The 23,432-nt window shown below is 40.1% G+C and overlaps 2 protein-coding genes across 2 annotated transcripts; one reads left to right on the top strand and one right to left on the bottom strand.

Moving 5' to 3' along the window:
• Positions 1 to 5,286: 5,286 nt before the first annotated feature.
• LOC149300058 (methionyl-tRNA formyltransferase, mitochondrial-like) lies at positions 5,287 to 12,930 on the top strand. The gene is made up of 9 exons (XM_089485530.1): positions 5,287 to 6,017; positions 6,529 to 6,735; positions 6,815 to 6,937; positions 8,879 to 8,981; positions 9,068 to 9,143; positions 10,592 to 10,683; positions 11,238 to 11,319; positions 11,946 to 12,013; positions 12,736 to 12,930. Exons 1-9 carry the CDS (start codon positions 5,287 to 5,289, stop codon positions 12,928 to 12,930), a joined length of 1,677 nt encoding a protein of 558 aa, XP_089341656.1.
• Positions 12,931 to 14,063: 1,133 nt separating this feature from the next.
• On the bottom strand, positions 14,064 to 23,125 carry LOC149300059 (uncharacterized). The gene is made up of 12 exons (XM_089485531.1): positions 23,013 to 23,125; positions 21,959 to 22,047; positions 21,105 to 21,223; positions 20,182 to 20,284; positions 18,233 to 18,330; positions 17,992 to 18,141; positions 17,747 to 17,914; positions 17,054 to 17,123; positions 16,703 to 16,781; positions 15,715 to 15,868; positions 14,801 to 14,905; positions 14,064 to 14,093 (listed from the first exon to the last, which is right to left on the bottom strand). Exons 1-12 carry the CDS (start codon positions 23,123 to 23,125, stop codon positions 14,064 to 14,066), a joined length of 1,278 nt encoding a protein of 425 aa, XP_089341657.1.
• Between the last annotated feature and the right edge of the window lie 307 nt (positions 23,126 to 23,432).

Genomic DNA, 23,432 nt, shown 5'->3' on the forward strand with positions numbered 1-23,432 from the left:
TTTGAAGCCTGTGTTCTCTTTCAGAACCCTTTTGCAATGGCTGCTCCATACAACCCAGAAAACTGCATTTATTTAAATATACCCTATATACTCGATGTAACCTCCAAATCATGACGACCTAAACCAGCAGTTACGGACCCAAACCAAGCAACCTGTTTACATTGTGATACTTTGGAAACTGCTTAGTAAAAGCACAACATGCCATTAAACTCCTGGAGGGTTATGGTCCAAAAAGAACAGGTTCTGTCTTTCTTGTCTATAACAGATTAATACAATGAGGAAAAGTAAACAATCATGGGATAAGCTTTAGGCTTTTCTTAATACAAGACAAGACCAGGGACCAAAAGAGGTTTAAGGTTTTTACAGCAGGAAAAAATGGGCAAACTAAATGGGCTGTTATTATTTCCCCATTATAAATTCTATACTCCGTTATCTTGTGATTTTTCTTGTTTACCACTTGTACTAGAGAAACGTTTACAGTACAAATGGAACGGGGCAGTAAATAAGAGCAGACAAACCAGGGAGCGGGGATCATCTGTCATTACTGGAGGCAATGGGAAAGCAGAAAGTCAATTACTCTGCCTGCGTCATATTTCTGCAATAACTTAACGGAAGCCATGTCATTTTCTTTGATTAAGTTAATGCAGAATAAAAATATTTGAGTCCCCCAGTTTGTATGGCCTGTATGGCCCCTACCCTATTACTGATATCGTACATCAAACGGCCAAGAAGGCTTCCATGCCAATGGTACCACATCTTGCCAGTAGGTTTAGTGTTGTACGCATTGTTTCTGAAATTGTGCAAGCAGCTTTCAGAAAATTAAAGAAGCGTTCATTCTTAGTGATATAATTCCTTAAGGATAGTGGAGCAAACATAGTTTCCTTTAGCTTCCCTTAAAAAAAGAAGGCAGTTTTGAATTAAACATAAGGGTTCCTTCCTGGCAAAGCATGATTTAAAGGCCTGCTTTTATACATCTGTCTATAAAAATGTCTATGGCTATGAAAAAAGGACATAGATGTAGTCAGGTGTTTTTAGACTTTATGTATCATCCCTAAGCAATGGTAATTATTATCAGCATGGAAAAGGAAACTCAGTTTCCGTCTGTCTACAAAACCTAATGGAAATGTTGGTAAAAGGTTGTGATACCTTGCAATGCGCTACCCAACTGAACTCTTTTCTGGACATTTTCTGATCAGTTGCCAGAACTTTAGATCCTAAACTGCACACGACTGGACATAAAAACTAAAATAATTATTTATTAAAAAATGACATTCTTTTAGAAAATGCATTTGCCTTAATAAACAACCTATTCACGGTGTCCACAAAAACTCTCAGTATTAACAACTGGGTTAACCCTAGTAGGCATAACACTGATTTTGCAACCTATTACCTGTCACCACTTTATGTCACAAATAAAATAACTACATTTTGTTCTTTGGCTAAAAACAGCAACATTATTTTTTGTACTTAATGGCCAATAATGAACAGTGTAACACTGCTAGTTTAAAACAGGTTATTTTGATTACATTCACAATTATTTCATACGTTCAAATATTTTATGAAATAACTGAAAATAAAATATATTGCTGATTTCATGGGGATATTTTTGCTTAGGTTATTAACTCCTGATCCTGACAATCCCCTTTGTAGAGATTTAATGAACACTGAATGGTGTAGAAAACAGACATATCAAAGAATAATAATCATCGTATCCCATATACAGCTATCCTAAACCCAGAATGGATTAAGAGAATAAATATAAACTACATGCATAGAGACTGTACCTTCAGATCTGTTTGGTGGGTCCTGGTAGGTGTCATTGGCACAGTTCTAGTTCTTTCTCTGTGTTTTATATTTTTAGGAGGGAATGCCCCATGCCCTTGGCATGTAAACCTTATCTGTTTGTGTAATTACTTTTTGATTCCTAGCATGTCTTTGACCTCAACAGTTTGGTTATACTATAACCAGCCCATCCCCACTGCAGTACAGAAAGTGGCTGAATGTAACACAGACATACACCCTTTCACTGCTAAAGAACTACGAGACTCTTTAATGAAGGCTATTTTCAACAATCCAATCACTACCGGTTCTTCTAATACAGCCTCAATGCAGCTTCAGTCTTGAATTTCAGGGGTTAGTAACACTGATTTGTTTCTACCCCTACACTATATATCTAGATGTACACATTTTAATTGTATTCAGTTATTCAAGTGCATATATATCTATCATTGGAAGTGCAAAACCCCAGGATAGAATACTCACCTTTCCTCATCTGCTACATGCGCTGTGCAGACAAATGAGTCTGGTGTAAAGGGGAGTATCATTAAACTAGTTTACAACCACTCCAACTTTGTAAACAACTTTTTACAATCATTATCAGTTTTTATTTCAAGAGAATTGCTTTATTCTGAAACGCTATGATCTTGACTAGTATATACTTGTCTTATATGTTTCCTACCATCTCTACATATTTGTTAAATTAATACTTTATTATTAAGAAGGACATAAAACATAATTAGGTATGATTTAATAATCATCAGGTCTGATACGGTCTCCAATTAACTTTGATGATGATCCATCTGTAAAATATACTAAGAGCTACCTGAGTTGAACTTGGTGGAAGCCCTTACCTGCCAAATTTCCAAAAAATGTAGTTATTGAGATGAGTCACAATTTAGGTCAATGCAGGATCAACTAACAAAAGCTCTTAAGTGCTTGGCAGTTACAAAACTCACTGAGAACTTGGATTTGAGCTGGTCTGATTGCCACCATAAATCAGTTGAAGCAGTAGCTACAATTCAGCTTTTACTAGATAAACCCCAAATTAGGTAATTTGTCTCAGTGAAGTGTCATAGAAAAATAATATTTTTCTGTGGCCAAAAAGTACAGTGTTGAATGCAGTGATGAAGGGGAGCATTAAGAAAAAACTTGTTTTATTTAATTTCCTCTTATTTGCAGACCTTACGACTGCCATCATTGTCAGTAATGTGATATTTTGGGTGACTTTCCTTGTTCAAACATCACACTAAGCTGAGTGTTATGGCGCAGCTTGTCCAATAAAATAGTTACCTCCACAGACGTTCATTAGTCAGAAAGTCACTGAGACACTGACTGAGACATTCCGTCATTTGCCACAAGGCATACCCTGGTGTTAGTAATGAACGTTTTTGGTATGAATTTCCTTTTCAATATTATACAATGTATGTATGTGACAGGGTAGTTGCACTTAGAAGTTGCCCAAAATCCTTCCTCTTCTGGAGGAGCTGCTTCCTTCTAGAAGTGGAGCTAGTTTGAATGAAAGAAGAAGAGACGGGAGATGTGATAGAACTATTTAAATACTTAAAGGGATTTCAGAAAGTAAGGAGGGAAGTTTATTTCAAATGGGCAGACTAAATAGGAAAATAGCTTCTTATCTGCCATTATATTCAATGTTTCTAGGTGCACTAAGTAGTAGTGCTAGCTCCAGTTAGCCTTCAACTGGTGGAAAGGTGTTGTGGGCGCAGCATTTTTAGGGACCGGGGCAGGGAGTGTGCACGACCTTACCCGTACAATGAAGTAACTGACATGAAGAAGCTGTGCTTGACCTGGAAACAAATGCTTTCCCAGGCTCCAATTAATATTAAAGTCAGTCCTGACAATTTTTCCTGATGCATCAGATTCAAACCCCCTGGCCTGGTTAAATGTTCTTATTACATCTCCCTTCTGTTCTTTCCTCCAAGCTATACATAATAAGATCCATTATCCATTAGTATTTCCTGATAGCTTGTATTGTGTAGTTGGCTTCCTATTTTGTGAAGTAGTAATACAGTTGCCAACTTCTCAAGTCTTCTGGAACTACTCCTGCATACCTGGGAACTTTTGGCCTCCGGCTACCCGAAGCCTTCCCTTGCGAGACGCGGCCAGGACTGCCCACTGACATCGGCGGTCCCACTGATGTAGTACTCCTGCCAGGGCCGGCCCGACAATGGACCCGAGTGGGGCAACTGCTCCAGGCGGCACTTTTGAAGGGGCGGCACTTTGCCGCTCCAAGCCCTTTTTTTTTTTTTTTTAAAGCGAAAGAGAGAGAAAGGGGCGCCGTGTGGTTTTCGCTTACCAAGCTGTCAGTACCCGCTCGGCGCCCCTCGCTCTCTCCTCTGCGGTGAGTCTTCCTGTTCGGTCTCGGTGCCAGCTTGTAATGCTGAGTGCCAGAAGACTGCTGAAAGGTAAGTACAAGGGAGGGGGGGAGGGAGAGGAAGGGTAGATAATGGGGGGGGCAGCAGGGACAGAGGGAGAGGAAGGGTAGATAAGGGGGGGGCGGCAGGGACGGAGGGAGAGGAAGGGTAGATAAGGGGGGGCGGCATTTTAAAATTCGCCCCAGGCGGCATTTTGCCTTGGGCCGGCCCGGACTCCTGCCAATGGTAACTGTTTAAATACGTCTGCCAATGGTTTTGTCAGAACTGTTTGAAGCACTTTTAATAACTTTGGGTGCATCCCATCGGGCCCCATAGATTTGTCTGTTTTTACTTTGGAGAGTTCTTCCTCTGTAAACACTCTTGTTTTACATATCACCCTATTTCTTTTTGCTAATTGTGCCCCCCTTGCCATTATCTTACTCTGTAAAACAGTATTTAAGCAGTTGCTGCTTTAGGAACTTCTTTGAGAGTGCTACGGAGCATGTCCAAAAGGTTTCAGTAGAGACAGAAGATGTAAAGGAGTTGCAATAATCCATGCAGGATATCACAAGGCAGTGGATTAGTATTTTGTTTGTTTCTTATGCGAGGACTGGTCGAATTCAGCAGATATTTTTCAGGTTAAGGCGGAAGGATTTCACGAGGGACTGGATGTGAGGAATGAGTCAGGTGTGACACCAAGGCAGCATACTCGGTCTGTCGGTTGGAAAGTGGGAAATAAAGAACGTATACACTGATTTAGATTTAATGTGCATTAAAAATAAAAATATTTTTTGGGGGACAATAAACCACAAATAAAGTTTCTACTCATGAAACCAGATATTACAGTTACAGTAGCCCACAGGTTACCTGCCCCTTCTTGCCAGTGAAACTTGTGATTCTAGAAATAAAGCCTGCTATTATTAAAATATGCCTCTCTATTTAGGGAAACTCCACACAATCAGAAAGAACAACATTTCCGCTGTATCACGCTCCATTAGCACCGGAACCTCTGCGCGCTGCGTTTGTTTCTTCGGGACAAAATTATACTCAAACCAAGATGGCGGCCTCCACGATCGGTTAAGGCATGAAAGGTTGTACGACTTGATAAAGCCGAATCTTCCTATATTGCACACACATGAGTCTGTGTATTCAGCCCTGGAGGGGGCTGCTTCGCGGAGAGCCCTGCTGTACCCGTGGCGCCGGGATCCAGGCTTTGGGTTTACACCAAATAGCCGAATATGTAGCGGGGAAGGACCGTATCAGTCCTGCCAAAGCAGGGCACAGAACCCCTGTGAATGCAGAGCCTCGGGAGATACTAAGGTTAAAGCGGACGATTAGAGTGGGAAATACCGACGCTGGTTTCGGGTTATGTGTTCGGTGTAACGGGGCTGTTGGAGAAGTGGTACCTTTACAGGAAGCTGAAGGAATAAGTAGGCGCAGAGGGCTGACAGCATGGGGTATCCGTACACGGATGCTGAGATCTGGGGTTTGGACATATGGGATTAATACCCCAGCACGGATCTGGAGGAGTCTTAAAGTACCGGACAGTGACGGCTGGGGGAGAGATGGATGCCCCAGGCAGCAGGAGATGCAGCTCCCCATTTCCTGGATGAAGAGGTGCAGGGTTGTAGAAATGGTGAATGGAAACCTGCCCAGGACTCTGCTCATACGAAAACATCTAGTAAACCATGGCTATTCTATGAGGCATTACTCCCAGAGCCATGAACCATCAATCACACCAGAAAGTGTTTCCAACCTAGGTAGATCCCGGCCCCCATGGAATGTCCTGTTTTTTGGAACTGATGATTTTGCACTGGAGTCACTGAAAGGTCTGAACAAATTCAGGTATAACCAGTTTATTGACGGGCAAATGCCATGATACAATTTTTTTTAATAATAGGTTGGAATAGTTTCGTTTTTGTCAGTTGGTTTTTGCTGAACATGGCTAAATTCTGGTCATTTGTTTGCCTAGCCCCTGTTTGGCTTTGCATCTTTTGTAAATAATCTCCCCCGTAATCCTTGTTATGTTAGCCCTCCCTGAATTTTAAAGGTAAAATACCTCCCCGTCTGCTCCTGTAAAAATATTATTGTTGGTCCCACACGTTAAAATATACCCCTTCCATGAATTACTGCATACTTCCTGCAGGACTTGGCTGGGGACAGTTGGCTTGCATGGTTATTTAAGGCAGGGTTATGTGCGTAGGGGATTACATCTATATGTAATGGTAGTGGGGGGACTTGTACCGCCATCTACTTCAAGTAAAAGCTATACCATAACTTGTGACACTAAAATACAAATTGGGCTAACCCATTATGTGTCTTAACTATTTGTTGCTGTCAGTAATGGCTTGTACCTTGATTTGTGTTTTTGGTGTAGGACACAGGAACCAGTAGTTGGAAGACTAGAGGTTGTTACCTTACCATCTTCTCTGCCCAAGGGTCTTCCTGTGAGAAATTACGCAGCAGATCAGGGCATCCCTGTACACGAGTGGCCCAGCACAGGCTGCTGTGACCAATTTGACATTGGCGTGGTGGCATCCTTTGGGCGACTCCTCAGTGAGGACCTTATTTTAACATTTCCATAGTAGGTCTATCATGATGCTTGTTGCATTTTAAACAGAGCTTTTGGTCAGTCTACTCTAACCATAACTGATATTTTTCAGCGGCATCTTGAATGTGCATCCCAGTTGCCTCCCAAGATGGCGAGGCCCGGCTCCAATAATCCACACAGTACTGAATGGTGACGAAAACACAGCTGTCACTATCATGCAGATTAGACCAAAGAGGTACCGTGGCACTCTATATCTCTATAATTATTTAAGGACAAGGTGAGGAAAAAAAACCTCAGGGCAGAAAAATGATAAATGATGCTGACCTTGCAACAGCCAACCACTTATCCCAGCTTCTGTAAGTAAGCTCTTAAATTAGATATCTCCAAAACAATGACACTGATTGGCAAACCAAATGGACAAGCTATAGATAATTATGCTTAAAGCTGTGACAGTTTTTCAATTAAGTCAGTTTTTTATTTAAGGGTATTTATTGGTTGTGCTTTTAAAGTTTGTCTAATCTATTTTTCCCCTGATGTAAAGACTCAGATCTTATGCGGTCTTGTCTTGTCTTTAAATGAGGATGTGGCATTTCAATCACATCTTCCCTCTTTCTTCTTTTTTCTAAGCAATAAAGATCCCTTACTCTTCCCTTATAGTTTTTATCCTGCAAACCATGTACCATTTCAGTAGCCCTGCTCTGAACTCTCTCCGATATATATAGTATCTTTTTATGATATACATACATATATAGTTCTAGTAGAGTACAGTGCTGCAGGATATGATTAAACTATATAAATCAATAAATTAGAATACCGTATTTGCTCGATTATAAGACGACCCTGATTATAAGACGACCCCCCAAAATCTGAATATTAACTTAGGAAAAAAAGAAAAAGCCCGAATATAAGACGACCCCAAAGGAAAAAAGTTTTACCAGTAAATGTTAATTCATGTAAACTATTTTTTTTTAATAAAAGCTATGATTGAGAAAAAGATTTTTTTTGTTTTTATTTCTTGTATTTTCCAACCTGTCCCCCAGTTACGCACATCTGCCCCCAGGCTTGCCACTCCAATATGGCACTGTGGCCCATGATATGCCTTTTAACCCTCTATATGCCACTGTGCCCCATGGTATGCCTTTTGACCCCCTATGTGCCACTCTGCCTCCAGAAATGCCTTATACCCCTATATCCCATTCTGGCATTTAGGGGGTTAAAATGCATATTATGGGGCAGAGTGGCATATAGGGAGGTATAAGGCATTTCAGGAGGCAGAGTGGCATTAAGGGAGTTAAAAGGCATTGTATAGAGCACTCTGCCTCCAGAAATGCCTTATACCACTATATGCCACTCTGCCATTTAGGGGGTTAAAAGGCATATTATGGGGCAGAGTGGCATATAGGGAGGTATAAGGCATTTCAGGAGGCAGAGTGCTCTATTAAATGCCCCCTTAACGCCACTCCAGAAATGCCCTATGCCCCCATTTAACACACACACCCTATACCCCCATTTAACTAACTAACTAACACACACACACACACACACTCTCCCCCCCCCTTCCCCCGCTCTCCCCCCTCTCTTACCGGTGCTTCCAGCCGGGGCAGCGGGTTGACGTCGCCTTCTGCTGCAGCCAGAAGGAGGTGTGGCTAGCAGCGGGGGTTTGTATGCGTCCGTCGCGTATACTTTCCCCGGCTGTCAGAGATCAGAGTTCCCCGCACCGGTGCGGGGAACTCTGATCTCTGACAGTCGGGGAAGGTCTATGCGACGGACGCAGACAACCCCCGCTGCTAGCCACACCTCCTTCCGGCTGCAGCGGACGTTGTCTACGCAGATCGCGTAGACGTCAACCCGCTGCCCCGGCAACACAGCAGGAAGCACCGATAAGTGTGTATGATGGGGGGGGGGGGTGAGACAGGAGGATCCAGGTCCCCTGCAGCGGTGCGGGGGATCTGGATCTTAGTCTCCTAATCAGACCTCTATTTGAGGTCTGATTAGAAGACGACCCCGATTAGAAGACGAGGGGTATTTTTCAGAGCATTTGCTCTGAAAAAAACCTCGTCTTATAATCGAGCAAATACGGTAATAGTATAGGTAACCATTTATTTCTGCTTAAATAATTGGTGCCAGAGTATAGAGGTTTTATAATTTCTTAATGAATTGGAAACACTCCCTTTAGGTTTGATGTAGGTCCAATTGTGATGCAGCAGATGTATCCTGTACCACCTAAATGTACAGCTAAGGAACTAGAAGCTATGCTGGCCGGATATGGATCTGAAATGGTGAGAATTCAAAGGCATATTTAAAAATTATAGATTAAGAACAGTGTTCAATGGTTGGCATTAAATACAATTTTCTTGCCTCATAGCTAATTTCTGTTCTAAAGAATTTACCCCAGAGCCTGAAATGGAGTAGAGAACAGCCAAAAGAAGGTGTGACATTTGGTATGTGACTTTTTTTTAAATACTACTTTTGTATTAGGGGAATGCTTGTCATAGCTAAAACAAGCATGTATATCAATATATCCCTGAACTTGTAATGTCATGCACAATTATGTGCCTACAAGCCAATAATTGTATGTAATTGATGTGTATATATAGGTGCATATAGTATCTCTTTTCAATTAAACCAATTCTTGAAAACTAAGTGATTACATCTTGTATATACCAGATATTCTTTTTCTGCAGTTTTTTTTATTATATATTTACATATACATATATATATACATATATATATATATATATATATATATGTATATATATATGTATATGTGTGTGTGTAAAATGATTCGATGAAATTATAATAGTAATTTATATAATTTGATGACTATAATGAAATCTGGTAAGTAACTGGAACATTAAGACAAAAACATAAAATATCTTAATTTAATATTATAATCCACAATGCAAGTGGGGGAGTTTAGCGCTGGAAATGCATATTGGAAAGCCAATCTTCAGAAACAAGTTTGGATTATGTAGGGCTAGGTTTTAAATAATACTTTTTAAAAAAGTGGCAACATTGTAAGGTTTTTGTTTTTTTTTAAAGCAACTTTTATACTGTTCGATTTTAACTTTCCACCGTCAAACCACTATAGTTTGTCAACGTTAGTTTGTGAAAGTCCTTTTGTAATGTTGCATGGATTTGTATCAGCAATAGAACGTTTGTGATTATAGTTATTAAAAAGCATAATTTTGTAGTAATGCTAGCACTCAAAAACCAATAAAGGCGGAAAGGTGTGTACTCCATTGTGGCTGGCCGGCCAAACACAATTGCTTCAACAAAAAAACATTCTGACGCAGTAAAAAAATATATATATTTTTAAAATAACCCTTACACTACTGGCACCTCTTTTAGTTTGGAGAATAATTGTCAATGTATTAATACCTATTATCTACTACATAAATGACACCTATCACTATTGCATTGCAATGGTGGCACCTATTAAATTGCACACAGCAATGAAAGAGTTAATTTGTTGGCGCTAAAGTCTATTTAGACTCTTTGCTCATGTTCTGTGTGTTGGTGTCACATTTAAAGGGTGTGTTACGACCCGTTTGCAGATTTCTAGGCCTGCTTTTTTGGTTGTCTAGAAAATCTGACATAAATGTATAACTTCAGCATATACTAATTGTCTTCGTCTCTGTTGAATTTTTTTAAGTGCAAATGTTTCCATTGGCATTAATTATGGCAGTTTTTAGATGTTATAGTGCATATTCATTTGATTTTACACAGGTCATTATTGCATTAGTCACCTCTGTTAAAACTAAAGGCCTAGACGTGTCGTTGAAGTGGGCTCATTGTACATTCCTCTGCATCATAGCTTGTGTGACTTGCTTATACATTACTCCTAATTTTATATTTTAACAGTGTGTTTTTCTTATTTTTCTGATAGCTCCCAAGGTTACCCCAGCCATGGGTTGTGTGAGGTGGGAAGAGCAAGGTGTAGAAGAAATTATGCGGCTAGAACGTGCAATTGGATTTGCAGTAAGTAAAGGGACATTCATCAGTATCGTTCCAATCCCACAAAATAAGAGATTACTTAAAGCAAAAGGGAGATCAGTCTTTCATAGTATCACAGATATGCAAGTCAGGAGCAAACTTATTTCCATGATTTTATTAAAGCTACTCTATGGACAGCTTTTAGAGGAATATCCTGGAATTAGCATAGAGAAGACAAAATTTGCTTTTGTTTTGTGTCTGGCTTTTGCCGTCATCATCTTTTTCGGCACACAGACTTTGAGTTTGCCTTTTAATGACAAATCTCTATCCTTCCTTTCCTATACTTTTAATAGCTAGATACGATAGTCATCAGTATCAAATGTTTGTTTATAGCCAGACTCTTATACAGGGAGCAATGTACTTTGTGAAACCTACCTTCAAATATCAATCTTTAAATGTTGTACACGGTGCAAAATATGATACCACGTGTACAGTATTTGCATTGTTCTAATCTGTTGTGTCACTCTGTAAGATTGTTGGAGCATTTGTCAGTGTTTCAGTTGCGTCACTCTTTTTGATGGTCCAGTATTGTCCTTTAGGTGCCACTGCAGACTGTATGGATGGGATCTCCGGTCAAATTGCTAAACTTTGTGGAACCCCCTGATTCATTAAATGTCTTGGGTCAGTATGTGTATTACTTAGTTTACATGTCTTTGTTCTACCTGGTATATTAGAGATCTAGAGAGATGCTGCCTGACAGGGCTCAAATTTTGTGAATTCTAATAATTAACCATTGGACAATTGCAAGTACACACACACAAAATTACAAAGGAAATTGGATAGAATATATTTTTAACCCCTTAATGACAAAGCCCATACATGTACGGGCTCAAAATGCATTGTTTTCAATGGGTTTAGGGACTGCCCATTGTCCTTAAGGAGTTAAAAAATATATATATTGCAATTCGCAAAAGTAAAAGTAGCAACTTAGTCTGGCAAAATTCACCATGAGAGGTAACTGTATAAGGTTAATGAGCACTCGATTTACTATATACATATTATATAGAACGGAATGGTGGACTATTTGTATAATGCGCTGAGCATTTCTTGATAGTAAACGCCTGTCCTGGTAGGGAAATAAATGGAAACAGTGGCTAAATCCATTTAAACAAATTCTCAAGTGTCAGATAAGACAGTTTATATTCTATTAAGTATCCTAGTAAGGATTTGGCGTGTTATATAATATAAACCAGGAATTGTCCATGTGTGTTGATTACCATCTTTTCATTGTATATGAATTTCTGCAGAAACAATCGGGGTGCCTGGTTCGGTTAGATATCTTCGTGGACCTGAAATCCTGGTGGTACGCTGTAAGGTAGGTTTTTGTAAGACACAAAAGAAGTTTATACATGTAGCAACTCTCGTGAAGAGCAGTTAACAGAATAATCAGCAGAAGCATTTAATGTCAGTGGACACCAGAATTGCCTTTTATATCCCTTAAAATACCTCTTACAAGAAACATTCCCTAGTTAAACAATGCAGAATTAGCAGAGAGCTGGAAGAGGTTATGGTTTTTACATTTCATACTTTGTGTGGTTTTTATTAGAAATCTGAAATATGCCTCCATTGCCACTGTACTTTAGTCCTGTTTAGAAAACGAAAAATAATAATGTAGGCTGAAGTGACTTTATTGGCATGTGATTCAGTATCTAGAGCACGGCACTGCTGGTTGGGAAGGATAACTGGTCCTGTAACTTCATACGTTAAATTATTGATGGGCATGATAATGGTAATAGACTACCTAGACCCTGCTGAGGTGCACCAATAAAGTTACGAGGCACAGTACTAATGAAACGCAGCAGCTATACTTAGGCTGTAAGGATAATTTCCTCAAGTGGTGATATTTATAAAAATTTTATCTTGCATGAGTGATACCCTTGAAAACGTGAAGCGGTAGATCAGATGTTTCCTTAAATTAAAATAAAAGCTGAATAATCTTCAGTTAGGAATTTTTAATTAGCAGCTTTACAACCACAAAAGTGTGCAATAGCAAACTTATTACGAAATACACTACCGATTGTTTGCTTTATTTGGCAGGATGGCTGGGTTGGCGTCAGAACCGTAGTATTAAAAAAGAAGCTCTCGGCCAAGGATTTCTACAATGGATACCTGCACCAACGGCTTTCACAAACCTCAAACAGCCAGCAGGAAATGTGCCGGTTTTACACACTATATCTGCCACCAAAGGCTAAGATCCCAAAAAAGAGTCAGACGTCGTGTCGTAATGTGTGACAGTGATAGAGGGTTGCTGCACAGTGTACAGCTTTTGCTTAAAGTAGCAGCTGACAAGTTTTTTTTTTATTTTTTTTTTAAACTTGTACCTTTGTTGGCCCAGGACAACTGTTCCCCTTCCTATTCACTCGCAGTCCTCACACAAAGCTTTCATCCGAGGCCAAAAATAAAATCATCTTATTGTGCTGAGTTCGAGCGCAGGTTAAGAGAGCCCTGAATGCCCTGTCGGGGGAGAAGGGACTCCCCTGCCAAGCCCTAAACACCAGCAATACATTTCTTGGCACCGTGGCTTAAAACCAAGAGTTCCAGCATCTTTGGTTACAGAAGCTGATGCTAAAAAAAACATCATCTGCTCCATACCTCATCTTTCAATAACATATTATAAAAACCTGTCAACCCACATTATAATATAGGGGGGCAAACAAATGTCTGGCCTGAGCTTGCAAAACAAATATATATATATATATGTGGGGTGAGAAAAACCCAGTGCACCCAAAAGAAAATTAGGTAAAATTAATATAAATAGAAATATGTATATACTTCCTCCTTCAGTTCTTACAGCTGCCACCCAACCACAACACTCTCCAAATGTTGAACAATACCAAGAGATCCACTTGGGGGTGCTCATATAAGAAAAAAGACAAGAAAAAGACAACAATAGTATAGACTGTTTTAACCAATAATTCAATATTCAGGTGTGTTATTGCACTCACAAGGAGCTTGCAAAAGACAGACAGGGGAAATTAATATTATCAACGCTTTTAGTGATGTTATATTTTATGCCATGAAGGAAACACCAATAAGGAAAATGTTTTAACATGATCACACAAGGAACTGATTAAGACACACTAATTTATGCATACTATTGTTTAATAAAACATTTGTAAAATACAATATTGTAATAAAAGATTAATTTTTCAATGGAAGAATATTTTACATTTTTGTGGCTGGATTGAGTCTGTTAATAAAACAATTGAAAATCACATCTACATTTTATGTAGAAGAAACTGAATAATGTACACGGGTGAATAAACTGTTATCCTGTTCTGTAAAAGTCAACTGGAACACGTGACGCTGATGGAATCACAAGCGTGCTTTAAAACAAGCACAAAGGCGGAGAGCCACATGTAAACTCAGGATGGCTTTACCAAAGGCAAGTACCACTAAAACAAAGAAAAACAAGTTAGCAATGACTTAAGTCACAGAAGGCACACCTGAAATCATGTACTTATTTGATCTTTAAGAAAATCAGACTTATACTTTAGGCATTTTGAAATGGATAGTGAATTCAGATCCGAATAAGCCTAACCCCACTTTAATTCATAGGATTTATAGGTCCCTTTAAATTTCTGTGGTGTTCCTCTTGTAAACGCATGAGGGGATGCTGCAGATATATATATTTGCCCGCCGTCCAGCTATTTTCTGTGCAGGAGATGTGTTCACGGTCAAGTCGACTAGCAATGTGTGCAGGGTTCTAGCAAGAGACTTGTGCATGCTGGGATATCCCTTCGATTGATTTCAATTGAAGTGCCTTCCTGACACTGGTTGCTTGAAGCTGCTAATATAGTGTGTTTTTGACATCTACTGGCTTAACATTAGTGATCTACCTAGCCCGACAAAAAATAGGCTTCAAGTTACTTGAAATTTGTAGATGCTGAAATGTGAATCTCCATCAATATTGATTGTTCTCAGCTTAAACTAGCACTCAATTCTGTTACAGCATTTTTGATCTTGGGTCTTTGAAATAGAAGCCGTTAGCTAATTAATTGATGGCATATAACTTAACTGGTCAACAATACGTATGTTACAGAAAAAAAATATTTAGTAAATATTTATAGTACGTGGGGAAGACTAGATGAAAGCCATTTACCTCCTCTGACATCCCTGCTGAACTCCTGCCCTTAGCATTGAAAGGTGGTTTCAAGTATCCTTTAAAGTACAATGGTACCAGCTCATGGAAGGTTGTTAAACAGTCCTAAGAAGAGAAAGAAGCATAACATTTTATCCCTTTAGCTATAGATGCTTATTTACACAAATATTTCTTATAAATACATCTAGCATTAAAACAGTAGTGACTGCAGCCTACAACCTATCCCACGGGTTCCAAGAGACATCCAGTGACTATCATGAGCACCGGTGGATAGAGAACTAATTCCAAACACTTCCAATTGTGAAGAGCTAGGACATGGTACATTAATAAACACTCTTCTACTCTATTACATGCAAAGAGAAATGCTCAGCTAAAAAATAGCTTGGGAAGGGCAAAGGAGCAAAAGCATATAGGATTCTTCATAATTAGCAATGGGATACAGGTCAGACCAGATAATATAAATGTTCCAAACAACTTTCATTGTACTATATGTTATCTTCTAATAATATAAGATTCAAAACAGATTGATACATTTTGTCATTCTATCGCTTTGGTGGGCAGAAGAAATTCAAACAAACAATCAGGTATCCCCACTGCAGTGGATCAGAGAGGATCCAGAGCTGTAATATTCCTGTTCATCCTTATAAACAATACCGCTTCCTTCATTCATCTTTAGCTCCCTTACAAAGTCATCTCCACAAGTTCGGGCACAAATATTTTGAAACATCTGTGCCCAACAGCCATAGTTGTACATTCTGAATTCTTCTCAATCTTGGTAAATTATTTCTAATCGTTGAACCTTAAAGTAAAAGGCATTGAGCATTCCATAGTTCATACGGACTATCACGCCTGACTTGTAAGTTAGTTCTAATTCTCCTCTAACAATGGGGTTTGTACAATGTTCCAAGCCATACCTTTTGTTCCTTGGCACAGATGTAAGTGAACCATTTCAGTCCGGCAGCCACGTGAGTAATCTCATCGGTGTAGATCACTTCAAGCACTTTGACAGAGCTCTCATCTCCCTGTGCTAAGAATCTTTGGAGTGTCTGTGGGTGGACATCTAGACCCCTAGAAAACATTAGCACATTAAAAAGTGAGAAAGCCAGAGATCCTAAAACATAACCTACCATTAACTTTCTGAAATAAAATTCTGAAACATTTGGGGAACCATACAACCTAAGCAAAGTGTAAACATGGAGGATAATTAGAAATTGGGTAAAATTATACGCAAATGACAGTACTCCGCAAAATCATTTTTTTCTTGTGATCTACCCATTTGATATAAAATATTGGTAATCTTAAATGCACTTTATCCACATTCTTCATAATTGTTACGAGACAGCCTGCATTGATGCTAACCAGCCTTGCAGTTCATGTCCTCAGGCATACAAAACATTTTCTAAAGATTGAAAATATTGAGTGGCTGACAGCAATCAACCTAAGTTGGCGGTGAATACAGTTCTAGTTCTCTGCTCTCAGATTTTTGTCTGAACAACCTAATGGTTTGCTGGAAATATCAAGATGGTCACCACAATTCAAGAAGGGTAAAATAAGGTGTGTGCCTGTATGGAATATGTGAGCTCATACATCGGCTGCAGAAAGAACAGTTGAACTTAATTATCTGGTAAGGTCTGTAAAATAACATCGGGAGATTAATTCTGCAGGTTCCTACAAAAGTCGGTAAAGGTAATGCAGTGTTGGGGGGAGTTCAATTTCTCTTGAGTTCCCTGCTTTCCAGATTAGCATCAACTGATGTCAACGCAATCAATAGGAGCCAAGGGTACTTCAGAAGCTCAGGAAATTGAGTTGTAGGTACAAGAAATGATGGAAAACAGCACAGTTTTACATTGAGAAAAGCTACTTTACATGTGAAATCATAAGCATATAATGGATTATGCATACCTTGCTTCATGGACCATGTGCACAATTGCTAATCGTCCCAGAAGATCATGCGCTGTGTCTGCAGCAGACTGCCACAATCCTGGAGACATACAGTCAGGACAAGACAAACATGTACATTAACTTTTGTTTTCTTTCACACAGGATTTACTGCATTGACAGCAAAATATGCCTCTGGTGTCATAAAAAGCAATGGCTGAAAATACATATTTCCTAAACTTATAAGGAGTGTTTACTTTAACTAGATAATTTTTACTATTTTTAATAAGCTATAGGCTAACACAGTGAAAAATAAAAATGATAATCAAAGCCTATAATCTCATTCGGATGATTTGCTTCAAAAACCGCACATACCATTGTGCACAGCGAGTGCTCCGAAGTTACTGCCCAGCTCTAACAAACGCTTCTCCAACAATCGATAATGCTGACAAAAAGAAAAGGCGAGATATCAAGATCACTTTTGCAGTGACAGCAAAAAAGAAAAGCCATTCATGTGCAATCAAAATAATTTCTAGAAGAGATCCATGAGTCTGTCAGATTTCTTTATACAAGTTCGGACCCAACAGGCATCCTGAACTACTCAGACAGTAGAAAACATAACTTTAATCACAATGTTCGAACAGTGAACATACTGAAATAGAATCCAAAGAATATTCATATTAATTAAAATACAAAAGGAACACCTAAATTGTTCCGCGTTAAACATAGAAAGAAAATCTGGTAAAGATGATACCTTTATTGGTAACTGACTTACAATGGGTTGCTATCTAGGTATCTTCTTCAGGAATTGCTATGAGAAGCTGTGTAATACCAAGAAACTGGATTAGAAAGTGGTTTCATTGGTGGCCTTGAACCTGGAGATGTAGAACTGTTAAGTAAGCCTACTAGCCTAATTAGAAAGACTATGATCTTTGATTATCTGTTTGATGAACTTTTTACCAACCTTGCTGCCCCCCTCTTATCAATGTGGAAAGTTAACTAGTTTTTAACTGCACTCGTTGTGCTGTACGCATTTCAATTTATATGAAAACCACCAGAATTACAAACCTTTGCTTCATCTCCAGCCACTTTAACAAAGTCAGAGAAGAATTCTCGTGGCAATGGGTCTCCATTGCTCAACCGGAACCCGGCGAAGCGAGCGATGATGTCCCAAGACAGGTCTATTGCCCACTGCTCAATGTTAGCCAGCGAGTGCAGCAGCGCAATCCTACTGGCCTAAAAATAAAAAAAGCTATTTACATTCCACACGAACATCTGATGGGACGAAATATTCTAGAAACACCCGATCTCACCAGGGTGCCCCCTTTCCCTCGCTTGATTCTGCCCGGTTGCACTATAGTCAGACTTTCCTTGCGACTAGGCTGGGTAGGTGGTTGTGTTTGACCTATTTCTGTGACTTCTTCAGTGTCCCATAGAGCTTGTGCTTGCTGGGTCAGCTTTACCTAAACAAGAAGTTTTCATTTATGCAAACAGGTCCAATGCATTAATCAGTAAGCAATATCCTCACAAACAGAGAACAACACTGCTACTCACCTTCTCTTCTGGATCTGCAGTCCTCAGTATCCTGTCGGCCCAGTAACATAAGTTGGACTCATCAGTAGTTGGAGAAAGGTCTACCGTTTCTGTATTAACTAAACACAGAATTTTTTTTTTATTTTTTTTTGTCAAGGACTGAACACAACAGTATCAGGACAATTCACCAACACATATATAAAAGGCTGACCCAAGTAACTGTATAGTATTATAATGATATACCTATTATAATGTTCACTTCACTATACATTCTGAAAACCCAATCCAAGTGAGCTTCTGCTGCAGGAAGAGCTTGGCTGGCTCTGTGTGATGTATAACTAAATCAGCAAGAGTACATGCTTCTTGCCAGAGAGACCTGCCAGTGTTGGCATTTCATAATGAACAGTGAAGCAAGGGAGTTACAACCACAGCTCTCCTGACAATCAGTGAACGAACCGAAGAGAAGTAGTTCCTCCTTCACCGTTTTGCTTTGTTCTAGCAAGGACTAAATATTGGCTCTTTTCCCAAATAAAGGTGATTTGGGTTTCCGGTGTGTTGTTCAGTCGTAAAAACGTATCCTTACATTACACACAGATATATTGTTTAGCCTTTGACAAAGATACAATTACTGTCTTTGCTCGATTATAAGACGACCCCCCAATTTGAATATTAATTTGGGAAGAAAAAAAAATTCCTTAATGTAAGACTACCCTATAGGGAAAAAAGTTTTTGCTAATAAATATTAATTCACATGTCAATTTTTTCATATTCAATAAAAAACCATGATTGAAGAAAATGCATTTCTTGTTTTTATTTGCCACCCCCCCCCCCCACCGACTTGTCCCCCATGCTTCAGACTCTAGTGTCTAGAGGGGGGGTGCCGGGCGACGTCTGCGCCTAGACAACCTCCGCTGCTGCCCGGCACTTCCGCTGGGGCTTATGGATCTTAGTCTTATAGCCAGATTATAAAACGACCTTGAATATAAAATGAGTGGCATTTTTCAGAGGATTTGCTCTGAAAAAAACCTTGTCTTATATCAGGGCTCGACAAATCCCAGGCGCCAGGTCGCCATGGCGACTGAGAATTTTGTCCTGGCGCCTAGGTGTTTGTCAGCCTGTTAAATTCCCCAAAAATGCCCCCACATCGCCACAATCGTGGGGGACCTGACAACACAACCCTGCTGCCTGATCGCTCCATGAGAGCGAAAGTGCGTTAACCCCTTCAATGCCGCAATCGCGGCATTTTAGGAGTTAATTCCCATTTTGTACGGGGCTCTGCTGCTGGTGGTCTGCCTGGAAGCCCAGGCAGACCAGCAACAGCAAAAACGAGCCTCCATAAGCCCTTTGATGATTCCTGTAGGCATGGAAGCCTACAGCAGTCATCAGAGACTCCCCCTGCAATGGCTGGTCTATAGACCAGCAATTGCGTCCCAGCTGCCAGAGGCAGCTTCAGGGACAGGGGCGAGAGCTCTTCGGTCTCCACATGAGTGTGGAGACCAGCCCCAACCCTCCTCTGCTGCCCGATCGCTCCATGAGAGCGACAGTGCAGCGTTAACCCCTTCAATGCCACAAATGTGTATGACACATTTGTGGCATTGCAGGGGTTAACATTTGTCCCCGCAAGCTTGGTGGGGACTAAATATCAGTCAATGCTCTGCTCCAATGGAACATCAGCATTGAAAGAGTTTAAAAATAAATAAATATATATATATAAAAAAAACAGCAATGACCTGAAAGTCCAGGGTGCTTCCAGGTCAATGCTGTGAGTTTAGTAAGTGGGCTGATGATGATCAGATCACTCCTGACCAACTGTTAGTTTTAAAAAAAATCCTGGCTCCTAACTTTTTTAGCTGGCGCCTAGATTCACAACAAATTTGTCAAGCAAATACGGTATCCCTCTTGTAAAAGAGGGAAGTTCAGAATCTTAAAAAGTTCAGGATCTTATGTGAAACTGAATAATTTTCACTTACCAGTGTGTTTACATACAGTTTCCTTCCATGGTGCGAGGGACAACTGATTTTGTGTTTGGATATAAACCTTCCCCTCGTAAACATTAACCTCATATACCTGGTTCTGTAGGATGAGATATTTATAAATAAAAAACAAAAAAACACACAAAACATCAGCATAAACATCACGTATGGAGGAGGAACAGGATAACAAAAGTTTCTCAGCAGGACTGTCATCAGACTGGCACAGTGCTTATTACGTATTATGGTTTTGGCAACCATTCTACAGTGCACTGAGAAAAATGCAATAATTACTGATTATTTTCATAATCGATTAGTTGGCCGATCAGATAAAAATATATATCATTTTGTGCTTATTTAAAATAATTCAATGAACAAACAGCAGAATAATCAAACTTGCATTTCTTGTTATTTCCCAGAGAGGAAGAGCCAGGTCCCCTGCAGCGCTCTGGCAGCCGGTGAACGCCGCGCAACGCGCGCAGACAACCTCCCCTGCTGCTGGCCGGTACTTCCGCCGGGGCTTCTATAGTGGAGCACTGGAAGGTCATGTGACGACGGTGCTCCATCATAGAAGCCCTGGTGGAAGTGGAGGATGTCTGCACACATAGCATAGACGCCCGCCGGCTGTCAGAGAGAACGATTCAGGTCCCCTGCAGCGCTGCAGGGGATCTGGATCTTATGGTTACAGTCCGACCTCTATTTGGGGTCAGATTATAAAACAAAGGGTATTTTTCAGAGCAAAAACCCTCATCTTATATTTGATAAAATCGATTCAACTAATCTATAATGAAATTTGTTGGCAACGATTTTATCGATTAGTTGTTGCAGCCCTAATAAGTACATTTAAAATCAGCCCTTTGAGTAGCTCCGACTCATTTACCAAAGCAATATGTTTAATGATTGTTTTCATATAAATGTCTGACCTGCAATCCTGAGGACGATGTCCCATCATCTAAGCAGAATTCAAAATCATGCCAGGGGCAGGTGATTGCCATGCGACCATTGCAAAGCTCCTCTATGTCGCCCTGTTCTAAAGGTCCGCCTATTAGAATAAAGCACATATTACAGTCAGCAAAGCAAAACTAATACAACACTGTGCGAAAAATTAAATGCCACCCAGCACACAGCTTTAATTACTAATATAAGGGTTACTCCAGTCATCATATGCACTTTCATTTTTGTAGCATCTCCCTTGCAAAGGCATTAAGGGTTCTGCAAAAAGCCCCACATATACATTTGCCTCTACACCAACCCACCATCTATTAGCTATGAACACATCTTCATGCACGTATTATACCTGGCAAGGGAAATGCTGCGGGAAGAGGTCGTTTCAGACCCCTAACGAGCATGGGCAGAAAGTCCCCATTGATTTCTCTGCCGCTCAGTGGCTGCTTCAAACAGTCAACCATTCCCAAAAATTGCTGGACCACTGTCTACCCTTCGTAGAGCGCTGCGGAATCTGATGGCGCTATATAAAAATTATAATAAAATATTTTAAAATATACCTTCTTAAACTGCTTGAGCGTGCTTTTTCCTGTCAAAGAAATTTATTAATAAAAAAAAATTCCTTCTCTGATGCCCGGGACTGTAATCTGTACCTTTAAGGGTGATGTACCATTCACACATAACAGGTCGGCCTCAGAGGGCCCTTCTTCAAATATTATGAAATCTAATATAGGCCTTTAAAAACTATACAACTTTCCGCTTACAAAATATTTATTTTGAAATACCAGATTAATTACTACTCCTATAGAGTAGTGCATCCAAAACAAGATACCTTCATGAGGACACGCAGAATCCATGGCGTAGAACTTGTCATCTTGCGTGTGAATTAGCACCACGTGCTCACCATCTTCTGAATATAACCTGAAAAACAATATAATAAATATTCAAAGCCAACGAGGTATCGTTCAGGGTTACAAAGGTTCATGCTCACCATCGTCTGAATATCACCTACACAACAACAAAATCACACGCAGGTATTTGTGTAATTTATCACACCAAATTATTTAAATATCACTATATAAACAATGAGAAAAAACACATTACATACCTAAAAAACATACTATATACTATGACCCAATATCAGTGTACCACTCTGCAGAATACAAAGGTGCTATTTTATCATCAAAGTGAATAACAAAGGCATTTATCTTCCCCTGGAGGACCTCCAGTGTAAATTTAAGGCAACTTCTGCGGTACATCGGTGGCTACCTGAGCATGATGGGATTTGTAGCCCAGAGCAGACAATGCCCTAGACTAAATACCTGCTGCTGGTGGGAATTCAGGCTGTCACCCACCTTACTTGAAAAAATAACTACCTTAAAAAAAACAACAACACTTCAATAAAAGATTAAAAGATAGTTCTTCTGCCATTGTGCAGCACTGCGGAATATGTATACATTATATAAATAATAGGACAAAAAAAAATGTCATTTAAACTTAATAGCAAAGGTGATTATCCTCCATGAAAGACAACCTCCACAATGCAGTATAAGTGAGGCTGCCTGAGCATGATGGGATTTGTAGCAGAATTAAGGTTGTGTCACCTACCTTAAAGGTATATAACTACCAATGCCTCAATAAAAATCAAACATTCCTTCTACCTTTGTGCATTTATAACTATGACAAAAAATATCACCACTTAATAACAAATGTGATTAACTTCCATTAGAGAACCTCCAGTAACAATGAAGGGCAACCTCGGGCACCTCCGCAATGCAGTATAACCGAGGCTACCTGAGCGTGATGGGATTCGCAGCTCAGAGCAGACAGTGCTCAACGGCTGCTGCCGGTGGTGGTTGTTAGTCAGGTTATGTAACGCCTCTTACTTGGTACAGGGAGATTTGAACCTCGCCTTCTCCCCGACGCACTGCCAGTTTGTGTTGCTCACCACTTCCTTCAAGGCAGACACCAGATCCTCTCGGAACCCCTCGGCGTCCATCCCACCGGCGGCGGTAGCCCGAGGCAGTTATCCCTGGGCGACTGCCCCTCTCCAGCACGGCATACAAGGCCTATCACTAAACACACTCTCCGGCATGTAGCACAGGAATCACGTGGCCCAGTCCTGGCAAAGTAAACCGCGCCTCTTCCTGTTCGTTTGATAACCAAAGTTGCTAAGTAGTGATGGGAAGTTCGGACCTCGGATCAGTAAAGTGAATCGGTTCATTTCGAGTCGTTCATTGAAATGAACCGATTCATGATCCTATTAATCAGATCACTCAATGTCACTCACAGCAGTTACTAGTTCC

The sequence above is a fragment of the Sceloporus occidentalis genome, unplaced genomic scaffold, assembly GCF_023333645.1.
Source record: "Sceloporus occidentalis isolate IW3139 unplaced genomic scaffold, rSceOcc1.0.p SCAF_26, whole genome shotgun sequence".
In the NCBI taxonomy this organism is placed as follows: Eukaryota; Metazoa; Chordata; class Lepidosauria; order Squamata; family Phrynosomatidae; genus Sceloporus; species Sceloporus occidentalis.

What these genes read in the sequence shown, in the direction of transcription:
- LOC149300058 (XM_089485530.1), top strand. Translation starts at nt 5,287, where the DNA reads ATGAGTCTGTGTATTCAGCCCTGGAGGGGGCTGCTTCGCGGAGAGCCC. An exon ending in AACGTGCAATTGGATTTGCA is followed by an intron (nt 10,684 to 11,237) that starts GTAAGTAAAGGG and finishes ATTGTCCTTTAG; the next exon opens with GTGCCACTGCAGACTGTATG. An exon ending in TCCTGGTGGTACGCTGTAAG is followed by an intron (nt 12,014 to 12,735) that starts GTAGGTTTTTGT and finishes TTTATTTGGCAG; the next exon opens with GATGGCTGGGTTGGCGTCAG.
- LOC149300059 (XM_089485531.1), bottom strand. Translation starts at nt 23,125, where the DNA reads ATGGACGCCGAGGGGTTCCGAGAGGATCTGGTGTCTGCCTTGAAGGAA. An exon ending in CATCGTCCTCAGGATTGCAG is followed by an intron (nt 20,285 to 21,104) that starts GTCAGACATTTA and finishes CTCATCCTACAG; the next exon opens with AACCAGGTATATGAGGTTAA. An exon ending in GAGGGAAAGGGGGCACCCTG is followed by an intron (nt 17,915 to 17,991) that starts GTGAGATCGGGT and finishes TTTTATTTTTAG; the next exon opens with GCCAGTAGGATTGCGCTGCT.